Raw genomic sequence first — 13,413 nt, forward strand, 5'->3', positions numbered from 1 at the left:
TATATATATGTATATATATATATTTACATCAGAACTGCTCAACTTTACCTTACAAGCTTCCAATTTAGGAAAATATACAGTACTTTTGCATATAATGGTATATTCCTTGTAGCCCCTGAGTCAAGTATAGAGGATTTAAATTAAAAAAAAAAAGGAAAAACAGCCATTAAAAGCACTTACAATTATACGTGAACTATTAGTATAAAAGTATTATTTCCCAGGAAGACCAGGATCAGAAACATGCCTATGAAGACTCAAGATTCCTACAGTGCTTAGTGAAGATTCTGGCAAGGAAGGGTGCCTTATCGGCTGGAGATAAGTTTTACAATGCCGTGGAGGACACTCTACAGACTGGTCATGTTCTTGATCTAACAAAGAGGCCAGGTTGTCTTCTGAGGCTGTGTTGAGATGCACTCCACTTGAGAGGGATTCTTTGGATTTAAGTTTTGATTTTTCAGGGTCTAGAAATTCAGGACACTGAAAAGGAGGAGAAGAAACAAGATGTTAATAATTAAATCAGTTGCTTCCAAGCTCTTGTTCTGCTCAAAATTAGCACATTCAGATGGCTGCTGGAAAACCGTATTTGAAAAGTAAGCAGTATACGGAAACATTTTTACATGGTACTGCATTTGATTTAATGTAATTGAATGCAATTCTGTTGATTAATTGTAGAAGCCTGGCCATCTTGTCCCCTCCTGAGACTTGCTTGTATGACTTCAAGATACACACATGAACAGCCCTGTCTCGAGGACTGAATCAGTCCCCAGTCTGAGAGTATGGAATTAAACTTTCTTGAATTTGCAGTTTTGTTTCAGAACATAACTCTAGAATTACAGAATTCTGAACATTGTAACCATTTGGATTCCAGTCTCAGCACACAGTTCTCCTTCACTTTTACAGTCAGAATTGGTGTGAAGTGTGCAGTGCACCTGATGATGTTTGCAGAGGGTGGCCCTATTTCTGTTCAGACCGAGGTATGTATGTATGATTTGTGCAGGTACACGCACTGTGGGTTTACACCTATGAAAACTACTGCTGCATGTTTGCTGCCGTGACAATCTTTGTGTGTGTGAACTGATGCCCTCTGGATGTGTTGGACTTACTGTGGCCATATGTGTTCCAGCATATGCATGAGGAATCTGATGCAGCCAAGCATCAGAACTTCTTCTCAGAAGAAGAAACTTCTTCTCAGTGAGGGTGACAGAGCACTGGAACAGGCTGCCCAGAGAGGTTGTGGAGTCTCCTTCTCTGGAGACATTCAAAACCCGCCTGGACGCCTTCCTGTGCAACCTCATCTGGGTGTTCCTGCTCCGGCAGGGGGATTGGACTAGATGATCTTTTGAGGTCCCTTCCAATCCCTAACGTTCTGTTATTCTGTGATTCTGTGTGATGCTGTGTGATGCTGGATTTACTAATTGTATGCTGCATGACTGATCTGGGATTTCTAGACATGCAGCAGCATGTTTGAAAATAATATGCCACATCTCTGCCCAAGCTCTTAAACTCCAGAAATCCCAAACAAATTTGGAAAATCATCATATTTTGCCTGAAGAGAACTGGAGGGAACTGGTGGGGGAACTACTGCACAAGCACAAGGCTATGCATTTCTTCTACCATAAGCTAAAAAGATTAGCAAATTTCTTTTGATCTTATCGGACATTTACATACCTGAGATGAAGGACTGAAACTTCTGTCTGTTTTAATTGATGCTGCAGGCTGAAGCTTTTGTATCACCTGGACTGCTGGCTGGTGATACTCTGCACCTGCAGTCACCATGCTATAGGCAGGTGGAATGAGCGTTGACTGCCTCTGCAGAAGCTGCAGGATGGTTTGGATATCAGCAGTCATTTGGGATTCAAGCCTAGGGAAATAACACAGAATCAGTTAACTCACGGTCAGGAATAGGTACATTTTAACATACTGATTACGGATTCACTCAAGAGGGACCTGCAGCTTATTGATAAAGCAAACTATTGCTTATGACATGACCATGTCTTAAATAGGAAAGACCAGAAGAGGGAGTCCTAAGCCCTTCTAAAGCTTGGTTGCTCTCTGATATGCAGAACTCTGCAGACTTGTCTCTGATCTGGTTGCTACAGTAAGAATGATTTCATTGCTGTCCCTTATGTTTGCAACAAAAAGTGACACGAAGGACCAGGTCTTTGGTTGAAATTAACTAAAATAAATGTACTCTCTTCATTGTAACTCGGTTGATTTGCACTGGCTAAGGATGGGACACTATTTCTGATGCACTGGACAATTAATTCTGACATTCCTTATGCTAATACAAACTTTTCTGGTTTTCCACAGTTAGAAAATTAAAGATGCTTTCAAGATCATTAAAAACCACCAAAAAAGCTCAAGTGTCCTTAATATGAAAATTTATTCAGACTTATTGAGGCCTCAGAATTAATGTCAACATTTCTGATGTTCAAATTCAGTAGCTTTTTTCCTCTTCTTTTCCTTTTTCGTAAATTTTTCTATATGACTTTTGAACACTTGAGCTGCTTATGTTGTTCATAATTACAATTCCATAGCACTGAAGTGATTTTCAGATGGTGTTGCCAAGATCCATGACAAACTCAGCAGTAAGTAACACCTATTGTGCCTCCCCAGCTGCTGGTAGGCTACGGAACATGCCATGACAGGCTGTAGGACAGACATACAGCCTTCTGTATTGCTACTCATCTTCTGACAGAGTAAACAGATCTGTGTCAGCAGCCTTTAATGTTGTGAATGTTACTACCTGGGCTCCCTAGAGCAGCAGAATTGATCCTGTGCTGGCAGAATTTTGCTTTCATGAGGTGCTTCACTGTTTGATACCACTTTTTATCCTGTTGGAGTTGTCCATTGCCTGTGTCATTTATTTATAAAAGCATCTATGAAATTACTCTGAAGGGTATGCCCAAAGGATACCATTTCTTCTTTTATCAGGAAAAAGTGGTTCTTTGACTTTAGGTCTCATAAAGGACAGCCCAAAGCCAGATGTTACAATCAGTCATGGCCTACTTGCCCTCTTGTTCAACTCAAGCATGATGCTGACACCACAGGGGAAAACACTGCAGCAGCAGCAGCAGCAGCAGCAGCAGCAGCAGCATGCCACCATCCAGAGACCTTCCGTTACTAAACCTGGGCCTTGACATCAAAGTGAATAAATGAGACTCAGCATTGGAGGACTTGAATCACGTTGGAGGACGATTCTCTTTGGCTGTGAATTAACTGTAAAATCACACCCTTCTTACTTTATTAGCACTTGATGGGAGATTCCCAGTACTTCAAATCAACAAGTACCTCTGGTAGTCTTTGTTAATCATCGTTGCTCATATAACTTCGCCCTCTTTTCTCCAAAATTTATAACAAGTCCATGTCATGCCATACCCAAGGCTGAAAAAACAGGAGAATCTTAGGCACTTGGCCTATGGCCTCCATGAAATTCCGATTTCTTAAAGAGGAGGAATAGAGATAGCTCTAGGGACATATTCCTCATATGGTGGCTTTCCGGATGTCCATACCCATTTAGTAATTCGAGTGTTATGCCAAGCCTCTAATTTGGCATGGAAAAGACACTTCTGGAAGAAGTGTCCCTGCTTTTTAGTCCAGCAGGTCAGATCAGACATAAGCAGGAAAGAATATTGTATTTTACATTCATAGGAGACCCAGCAAGGCCCAAAATCATGAAAGCATGAAAAGCTTTAATAACAGGTGAAGAGTTAAAGAACAAAATGATTTAATAAAATCCATAACAATTTAAATCTGCTTATATCAGCAACAACGATACTTTCTCACTCAAGAAAATACTGAGAACTTCCGTAAGAATTTGATAGAACTATGGGTAAATTTGAGATATAACTTCAGTTTCAAGAGCTGAAGATTTCAGGAGAAGAAATGTAACTGAAAGACACGCTGCTGATGGGGAACATGCAGCTGTTTAGCTATGTGTAAATGTCACATAGCTGTTACTTAGATTGCTTGACTTTACTGCAATTAGAAATTACAGCAATTTAGGCTTACACGTTAAAAATGTCTTTTTAATGTACTATATGAAAAATACAATAGTTTTGTTGGCTTATGGTAGATGAAGGAAGCAATATGCAGTTAACCTGGCTTTAAGCTGATTTCTGAAATACACAGCACAGGGTGCCAATGAAGAGCTACTGAAGTATAATTAGGCTGAGTGCATGTCATAGTATTTGTCATGGAAAAATATTGAAAGTAATGGAAATGTAGAGTGAAAATAAAAAAGCCACAGACCTGATCATAGGGCAATTTAAAATTAAGTGAAATTACATGGTAAATTATAGGGTAGGGTGGATCAAATTTCTGTAACCATGTTTTTAAGATGCTATAAGGTGTGCTGCTTAGCTGCCAGCAAAGAGTAGTATATAAGAGACCAAAAGAGAGAAGGAAGAGATGTGTTATTAAGCAAAGGTAATAATGTCTTCTGACAAAGAAAGCATCTGTTTTCTGTGTAAGTATTTTGCCTTTGCAAAATGTCTTTCTTAATACACAGACAGTTGCAAAATAAGTTAATGCATCAAGAAGGGAATTTGACTGCAATGCTTTTCTAAAGGATAGCAGTTGGTTTACTTTGGTTATCCAGGAAAGAAAAAGTACTTCAGATATTGAAGCTACTGAAAATTGCCATTTTGTAGACATGTAAATATCTAGGAACAGCATTTTGGACCAAGTGAGATTTAAATTTACTAAGTTTAGGTGCTTCAGTACAGCTTCTTGGTTAAAATGTGGCTTCCTAAACAGTCAGTCAAGGAGAAAGACTGTTCTGCAAGGCAACTCAGAGTAGCTAATGTGGGTACCTAGAAGTAAGTTGTGGCAATTAAGGCACGGACTTCACTTAACAGTACAAGCAAAGACCTTTATTATCTCTCAAACTCTGTATTTATGTGTTTCTTAACTGTCCACGCACAGGCAAAGCTGTTACCATTGGTTCAAACCCTGTGTTCACACAGCTGAACGCCCTCAGACTGGTTCAGGCAATGCAGCCACACAGCTGTGATTGGTGCAAGCAATGTAGCACACAGCACACCACACACTGACTTCAGTGGTTATCTTCCACAACGCTGTGTACTCCACAAGCCCTCCTGGCTCAAGGACAGAGCACTGACTCGTCAAGGTCAAAGTTGTAACTAAGCTGGAACTCGCCCATCCTCACAGTAAGTGACATGACGATTCTGGAAATGAATTAAAATTTTTCTATGCGTTCCCAGAATAGGTTTTTCCAAGAATCCGGAAGGCTGAACTTAGGTGAAATTTAGGCTCCTCAGCATACATCTGGACAACAAAGTGATATTCCCATCAAGTGTATTTTTGTACTTTTGAGCTTCTGAGGATCTGAATGCTTTTGGAAACTTTCTGCACAGATTCATTCCTCCTGTAGTGTCATTAATATCAGCTGTATTATGTACTCTGTCACACATACATTTTTCTGGTCATATATGTTTTTACCTGTTGAGTTGTTCTTGAAGTAAATCTAATCGATTCTCCACCTCCCCATATATAAAGTCACTTTCAGTTTCGCAGATCCCCCATGTAACATGGGGTAATGCTGACTGAATCGGAGAGTCCTGATAATCTTGGATGTTCTCCTGCTCCCAGTTTCTTTTATCAGTGATATCTGATGAAAAACAAAACGTATACAAGTACAGGTTTATATACATGCTGTTAGAGCCCCTTAAGCATCCCACTTACTCGTGTTTCTCAAAACTTTGAAAGTCAAATCAGTACAATGGCATCAAGCCTTTGTTACTTTGAGTGAATCTGTTGTCACACAGACAGTAAAAAATTGCTCAGTACCACTCAGATTGTCCTCTGCTGTGATAAAAAATGGCTTTTAAAATTTTAACACCCCATTAGGGTTGTATTTGTAATTATTTAACTAGATAAAGTTATAGAGTGTATTAAAAGTTCTTACTGCGTTCATGCTGCTGCTTCAACATACAGCTGGACAAAATCCTAGACTGCTTATAAGGCATCAGCCTCTATTGTATGAGCAGTTGGATTTGAATCCCACATTCCCCAGTAGTCCCTGAATGGTTTGCTCAGAGCTTCTCCTAACACCTCTCTTGGCTCTGCATGCTGATAACTCAGCATAGGTTACATTCATTTCACACTTGTGAAATTTTTCTAAGCAACCATAGCAGCCAGAGCCATGTTTCAAAGAAAAGAGAAGAAAACACAGTGTGGGTGACATGTGAGAGGCTTGTCCAAATGTTGTTAGCTAATCCTTTTCAAACACATCTTTGAGCCGTGTTGCTCTAAGTAAAGAAAAAAAAAATCCTGCTCGTATTTAGTATTTCAAGCTGATTCAGCCAGGAAGGGGAGCTCTCACTACGTGACTCCAAGTGGAGGAGGCGACTTGCTTCTCTTTTTTATCTTAGAAAGGCGCTTACTGCATTATCTGATCTTTAGTTAGCAGGTGGTGGAAGATTTCCTGGAGCTGTAAAGAGTGTTTGAGTTTCACATGACATGCCTTGTAACAGATTTTATGGTCTGAGCAGGAGGAAGGGGAAAGAGATTTCATCTTGGCTACACAGAAACCTGCTCAGTTCCTCAGCCACTTAGGCCAAGAGAAGGAAAGAGGAAAACAGTGTCAGAGAAGCATGGTTTTAGCAGGCACACATGGCACAGTTTGCAGTGTCAAAGGAACTTGGAAAACTCTCAGCAAAGTGAAGGGAAAAGACTATGACAAATTCAGGAGTAAAATTTTAAACTACGGGTGTGGATGCAACGGATGCTGTAAATGCAGTAGATTTACCTTTAAGCAGTGAATTTCAGGAGTAGAAACTAAAAATATAGGTCATACATTTCACTGCTTTTTAATGTCCTGTAAAAACCAAGTTGTTTATCGTTTTGCACAATAAATAATTCAGTGAAATCGCATATTTTTCAACGCCATGGATTATACCAGGGAAATCACAGCTGGTTTTTTGTTCCAGAATATGTATTTGTAGACTATTACAATAAACAATTAATTTGTGAGAAAGCAAATGAATTGACACTCAAATTATAAAGTAAGTTCACATGCTATGAGATATGTTCTAAGCATCTTTTCAGGTACTTCCACATACACCTGTATCCCCAGAAAAGCCCAACAGCAGTTGCAACTTTATAACCAACTACGGTCTTCCAGGGCTTGAAGAATCCTAGACTGAGAATGAAATCAATAAATCTGTAACTTGGTCCACTTGAACAATTCAAGAATCAATCTTATGGCTCAAATAATGACCAAGTGGAAATAGAAAACAGCATTTTTCCGCAATATATAAATTAGCAGCTACAGAAAATTATCAGGTCTTCTCAAAAGAGCCATGTGTTTTTTTAACAGTTGCATTTTAGGATTATGAGAGAGAAGTTTATGCAGTTTCTGCCCACATTATCCAATACATTATTAATAGCTTTTCCATTCATCAACAGTAATGACTGAAGCTTAAGACAAAAGATAAAGAAAGATTAAGATAAAGATATCTAAGATATCACAGTGGTAATAAATTGTCGTAGCTTTATATAAGTGCATTTCTATCCAAGATTCATAAGGTATCGTAATATGTGTGGATTATGAACATACATGCATACAAGAAAAGTTTATTTCAAAATTTCATTATGTGTATAACTAATTTTATGGTAAGTTATAATCTGTCTCTAATTCATAGCAGGAGTAAGAATTTAGTTTACAACATATCTCAATCAAATCTGATCTTATTTTATTGACCTTGAAGTTTTTATGAAAGTTGCAAGCAAGGTAATGAGCTTTCATACCCATTACCAGAAGTGCTAGATTACAAAGCGGAAAAAAGAATGTGGTCTTAATCAAAATATGTAACCTTTAGACATGCTAAATTTAGCTCAAATAAAATCTGCAATAGGTTGCCTTGGAAAACGTTGCTATAGCTGCAAGGACATATTTCTGGCTATTGGTAGGGGAAAGGTAAGCTTTCAAATTGCAGTATGTATGCAACAAGTTTATGTTGTGCAGGTGTATGTAGCCCTAACATGAGGACAACAAACGTCACACATTCATATTTTTAAAATCTAAAATATACATTGTTTGGCCTGATTAATTATTAGGTTCACTTAAAACTATAGTTTAAAGCCTAAGGTTTATTGAATGATGGTTAAATTGTCTCAACAGAAGACAACCTGCTGGGGAAAAAAGCATTAAACAGTAAACATATAATTCCTCCCTTCAGACTGAAAGAATTACACACAAACTTTCAGCAATATTAAAATTGTATATTAATCCAGAGCTTTTCATTATTCTCCCTTTGCATCAGTGAGAAAATAAATTTTAGTATATTAGATGTAATTTTAATTATGTGATTTAACTCTGTGTAAAATTAACTGATATCGCTTAATAGTTTTTGATCATTTGTCATACACAAAATACCAAATCTTTGTTCTTGTGTTTTACTTATGGAAGTGTTGTGGTTTAGGGCTGGGCCCTGAGACCAAACTCAGCAGCAGTGGGAGCTGATGCAGAAACACAAATCAGGATCAGAGGCAGACGAACCAGCAGGGTCTGCTCAGGCCTCGGCCTCTGCAGGATTGAGATGGACGGAAGGGTCTGAGATGGAAGAGCTCCAAGATGGAAGAAGGGTTCGAGACCCTCGTGATCCCTCGGCTTTATACCAAGTATGACGTGTGTGGGATGGAATACCTCGTTGGTCAGTTTTGGGTCTGCTTCCCCTCCCATAGGCACAGACACAGCACCCATGGTGAGACAACGGACCTTGAGCTTATCTTCTAGCAGCACTGTCTGGGAAAACAGAGCCTTTAGTTTCAGCAAGTTCAGCCATTTAAAAGAGACTGAGCTGAAAAGTAAAATCACTAAATAGAAAATTAGTTCTGTTTAGCTCAAACCAGGACAGGAAGTCGGAATTTTCTCTCTGTGTTATAATGACACTTTGCTTTGGGTGCAGTTTTCATCCATGGGCACTCAGTGAAGTCCAGTACCAGTTAATTTTCCTAAGGCAGTTGGAGGTTCTGTAATCCAGTCCCACAGCCAGTGCATTAAACTACATTAATTCTCCTGAGAAAGAATGATTTTTCATCTAAAATATTTTTTCTTGTTAACCTTTCTGGTAACACAAAAGTAAATATTATGTAAAAGAATCAAGCATTCAGAAAATGATTTTTGATAATTAGACTGAAAAAGATGTCCACTCAAACTTTACAGAACAGCATCAGCTAAATTACCTTTGCAAGAATTGCTTCTTTTGTCAATAAGAATTTCTTCTGTGGTGTGAACCATTTCTTCAAAGTCCACCGCTGTGCTTTTCTCTGTTACCGATGGGTAATCAGCTATCCCTGAGAACAGGGGCTTTTGCTCATCTTCAATGGAGGACACAAAAGATGATGACCCACTTTTTTTCTCCTCGAAGTGTTTCTTAACAGATTGATAGTATCTGGTGGTGTCCTCTGAGGGTTCAGGATCACTCTGATCATTCTCTTTAAAGTAATCTGTTAAATAGAAGTAATTGTGTACAATAATACAGTTCATGAAATGGTGTTCTAGTATTCTGGTCTGAAGATGCGGGTGATTATTATATCAGCTAGGAAGTTCACTGTCTATTAGAATAAATAACTTTAAAGCCTTTTTTATGATCAGTAGAGATTTATATTTCTTTTCAAGTCCTAGAATCACAGAATCACAAAATGGTAGGGGCTGGAAGGAACCTCTGGAGATCATCTAGTCCAAGCCCCCTGCTGAAGCAGGTTCATGTACAGCAGATTGCACAGGATAGCATCCAGGCAGGTTTTGAATATCTCCAGAGGAGACTCCACAACCTCTCTGCGCAGCCTGTGCCAGTGCTCTGTCACCCTCAAAGTAAAGACATTTTTCCTCATGTTGAGCCTCAACTTCCTGTGTTCCAGTTTGTACCCACTCTCCCTTGTCCTGTTGCTGAACACCACTGAAAAGAGTCTGGCCCCTTCCTCTTGACACCTGTCCTTTAGATATTTAAAAGCATTGATAAGATCCCTTGTCTGTCTTCTCCAGGCTAAACAGACCCAAGTGTCTCAGCCTTTCCTCATAAGAGAGGTGCTCCAGTCCCCTAATCTTCGTTGCCCTCTGCTGGACTCTCTCCAGTAGTTCCTTGTCTTGAACTGAGGAGCCCAGAACTGGACACAGTATTCCAGATGTGGCCTCACCAGGGCAGAGGGGGAGGATAACCTCCCTCAACCTGCTGACCAAATTCTTCTTAATGCACCCCAGGATACCACTGGCCTTCTTTGGCCACAAGCCACATTGGTGGCTCATGGTTAACTTGTTGTCCATCTTCTGTCCTTCTCCGCAAGGCTGCTTCCCAGCAGGTCACCCCCTAACCTGTACTGGTGCATGGGATTATTCCTCCCTAGGTGCAGGACTCTGCATTTGCCTTTGCTGAGCTTTGTTAGGTTCCTCTCTGGCCAGCTCTCCAGTCTGTGGAGATCTCACTGAACAGCAGCACAGCCTTCTGGTGTATCAGCCACTCCTCCCAGTTGCACAGAAGATATTTGGATGTATATAGTAAGGATTCATAGTCCCTAAACCATAAGTTATTATGCAAAAAAAGTTGCTTATATCAAAACAACAAAGGTTTCATCTAACACAGTCCTTCTGTTTACTCCCTGTGTTTTCTAGGTGAGAATGAGATTTGAGAAAGCCTTATAGTCCAAAGGTTTTTTTTTTAAATATTTCATTCCCTTTTCCAATTTCTCACATTCTTGGACATTTATCACAGTCTTGGCAGGGTAACAGTCATGGATGTCAGACTCAGTATCAGAACTGCTCATTTAAGTTATGCCCACATAAAAGCATCTTTTATTCTTTTTCCAGAAAAGCAAATGTATTAATCAACTACTCAACCTCAAAATATCTGGGCCCACCTAAATAGAGAGCATATTTCTCCATGTTCATTATTGTCAAACCTATGTTTAGGATTGATATGGCAGAGAGAGAAACCTATCATACCTTTCATACCTATTGGTGTGAAAAGAAGGGAGTTCCTTGTCTGTCTTTGTGGAACCATCTTAAAACAACTTTCCAAAGCAGCCCACATTCCTTAGCCTTTAGAATTAATTGCAATTCTCTGAAAATCCAATCTTTTGAATAAGAAAAGTATCACATGCTGTGATATATATGGTAGCAGAGTACCAATCGAGAATAAATCTTTCATTCATCATATTCAGGGTTTGTAGTGAGGAACAGCAGATTCAGTTCTCTTAAGAAGTGTCAAATAAAACTAGATTTAAAGCAGATGCCTTTAAAAACACATTGTAAAAATTAAATAACATTTAAACCCAGGAACAATCATTTGTGAATATAGAGAACTCCCGATCTCTTTTGGGCATAAACTTAAAGCTAATTTCCAATTCAATATTTGGTCCTACCTATTTTTAACTAAATGTCAAGATAATTCCAGTTCTGCTATTTATTTAAAACACATTTTTGCAGGGTAGTCTCAACAACATATAAATACTGTAACTAGTTTGCATTAACATCCTGGGGAGACAGCATGATTTCCCATCTGCTTTGTGCTAATTACTAATCAACATAGCTTTGTAATGTCTGTAGTCTTTACAGCCTGCAGCAGTGGTTAATACAACTTTTCTTATATTCCCCAGGTTTCTTCTCTGTTTTCTGGTCACTTTAAGGAAATGAAACTGTGACCTCATCTAATTCTCTATCTGCACATAAAGAGAATGCAATATCTGTACAGAGCACACTGCAGGAGTCCAGACATCTGTAAGAGGTGAGGGCAGGTAATGGTGAACAAAACAAAACCAATACTAAAGGAAGCCTCCTATAACTGTTATTGTCTAGAGTCTCCAAGGGCAATTAACACAGACTAGGTCTGAAGTTACTTTGTTTGGCTTCTGTTAAACAGGCTATAAGTGATACTGGTGATACTCTGATACTGAGAAGGTATTAGCACGAATGCAAATAGGCTAGTAGTGTGAAGATGCTCAGACTAGAGATTCGAGTGCCATATTCTCTGCAATCCCATCTCCAAAACAGTACAAAACCAAAATAAATCTTTGTAAGACAATTCTGTTTCTCGTGGCATTTCTTCTGGGAATAGATCGTGTTTCAGATTACTTACAGCTTGGCTGACTTCAACCTGTGAAAAAGACCTTCTAATGAAAGCTTGAAATTGCCATTTTTAGGCTAATTTTTTATGTCCATAGGATTTTGTGCACTAATGGTAGCTGTAATGAGCACCCTGTGGAATATAAATCAATCAGTGGACTGAATTTAAGAGGAGGTCATTGAGACTCTAATAAAAAGATTGTATAGCAGCTGAAGTATAGCAGACTGTCTTATTTGTCATATTCATAGAATACTAAAATATCTGGAAACAAGAAGTCAGATTCTGCTAACAATTACACTGCTGTAAAACCAGGGTAATTCAATTGCTAACCTGCATTTAGCCTCCATCTATACCAGAACAACAGCACATATTCTTTTCCAAATGCTGACCAGGTGTAATGAACTCACTGCCATTAGAAGGAAAGCAGAAATCTGCTGATTGTAGGGTCCTGCCTACTGAAATCAGGGAAGATTTGTTAATCAGCTGATCTATTTCAAAATATGCAGCTTTGGCTTTGCTGCTGTTGCTTTATTTGCTAGCCATCTGTCTGCATTCACATTGTTTTCCTCTTATTTAATGCTAAAGATTCTTCTGTCTGGAGAATAATCCTGTGATATTCTACACTTAGAATAGGAATTAAAATGGAAATTGTATTTTTTCGTTTGGCTTTTCAGGACCTGATGATGGCACAAGCTCTGTATCTCAGCTCAACAGCTTAAAAGTGCCTCTGTAGCTCAGAGGAAACATGTTCTGAATGGGGTTCTGAATGGTTTCTAGAGAGACTTTATTCAGAGAGTGAATTTCTCAAATTTTTCATTCCTTTTCTAATGAAATCTGGTCATTGATTTAGAATTCATTTTCCAGAAAAGAAGAGTTTTCTATCTGTGTATGTATGGATAAGCTCACTCAAGGTTTCAGAAGATTTCTCCTTTCTCTTCTGTTTCCAAAATAAATGTAATCACTACAAAAAACCCCATTTTCTAGTGCTTCCTCCTTCCTTTTCCAGCAAGACAAGTTTCACTCTCTAGTTCTGATTGCTGGAAAATATGTTTTGCTGAAGATTATTCTTTTGTAACTTCCTGATGTACTAAACATGTACAGACATAATTTACCCTCTTTATGGGACTTATTTTAGCCTGTTATATGATTTGGGTGCCGGCCAAGTTTACAGGCAATGTCCTCTGACATTTGCTGCCTGGAAATTCCAAAAGGTTTGTGTCCTGCTTTTAGCACTTGCACTGGCAAAAGAAGGGAAGAAATGGGGTTGTCACAAGGGCAATGAGCTATAGCTATGACATAGACTCACAGGAATACTGGCATAAAATCC

General features: G+C 38.9%; 1 protein-coding gene across 1 annotated transcript in view; it reads right to left on the reverse strand.

The window, feature by feature from the left end:
• Positions 1-21: 21 nt before the first annotated feature.
• The window catches only part of LOC104541015 (potassium voltage-gated channel subfamily H member 7-like), a gene marked incomplete at its 5' end in the record, with an annotated part of 29,403 nt that continues 16,011 nt past the window's right edge, over positions 22-13,413 (reverse strand). The window contains 4 exons of the mRNA XM_010184968.1: positions 22-477; positions 1,669-1,861; positions 5,464-5,632; positions 9,211-9,474. Coding sequence (XP_010183270.1) covers positions 211-477; positions 1,669-1,861; positions 5,464-5,632; positions 9,211-9,474 — 893 coding nt within the window. The remainder of the gene's footprint in view (positions 478-1,668; positions 1,862-5,463; positions 5,633-9,210; positions 9,475-13,413) is intronic.

This window comes from Mesitornis unicolor, unplaced genomic scaffold, assembly GCF_000695765.1.
Source record: "Mesitornis unicolor isolate BGI_N332 unplaced genomic scaffold, ASM69576v1 scaffold1825, whole genome shotgun sequence".
In the NCBI taxonomy this organism is placed as follows: domain Eukaryota; kingdom Metazoa; phylum Chordata; class Aves; order Mesitornithiformes; family Mesitornithidae; genus Mesitornis; species Mesitornis unicolor.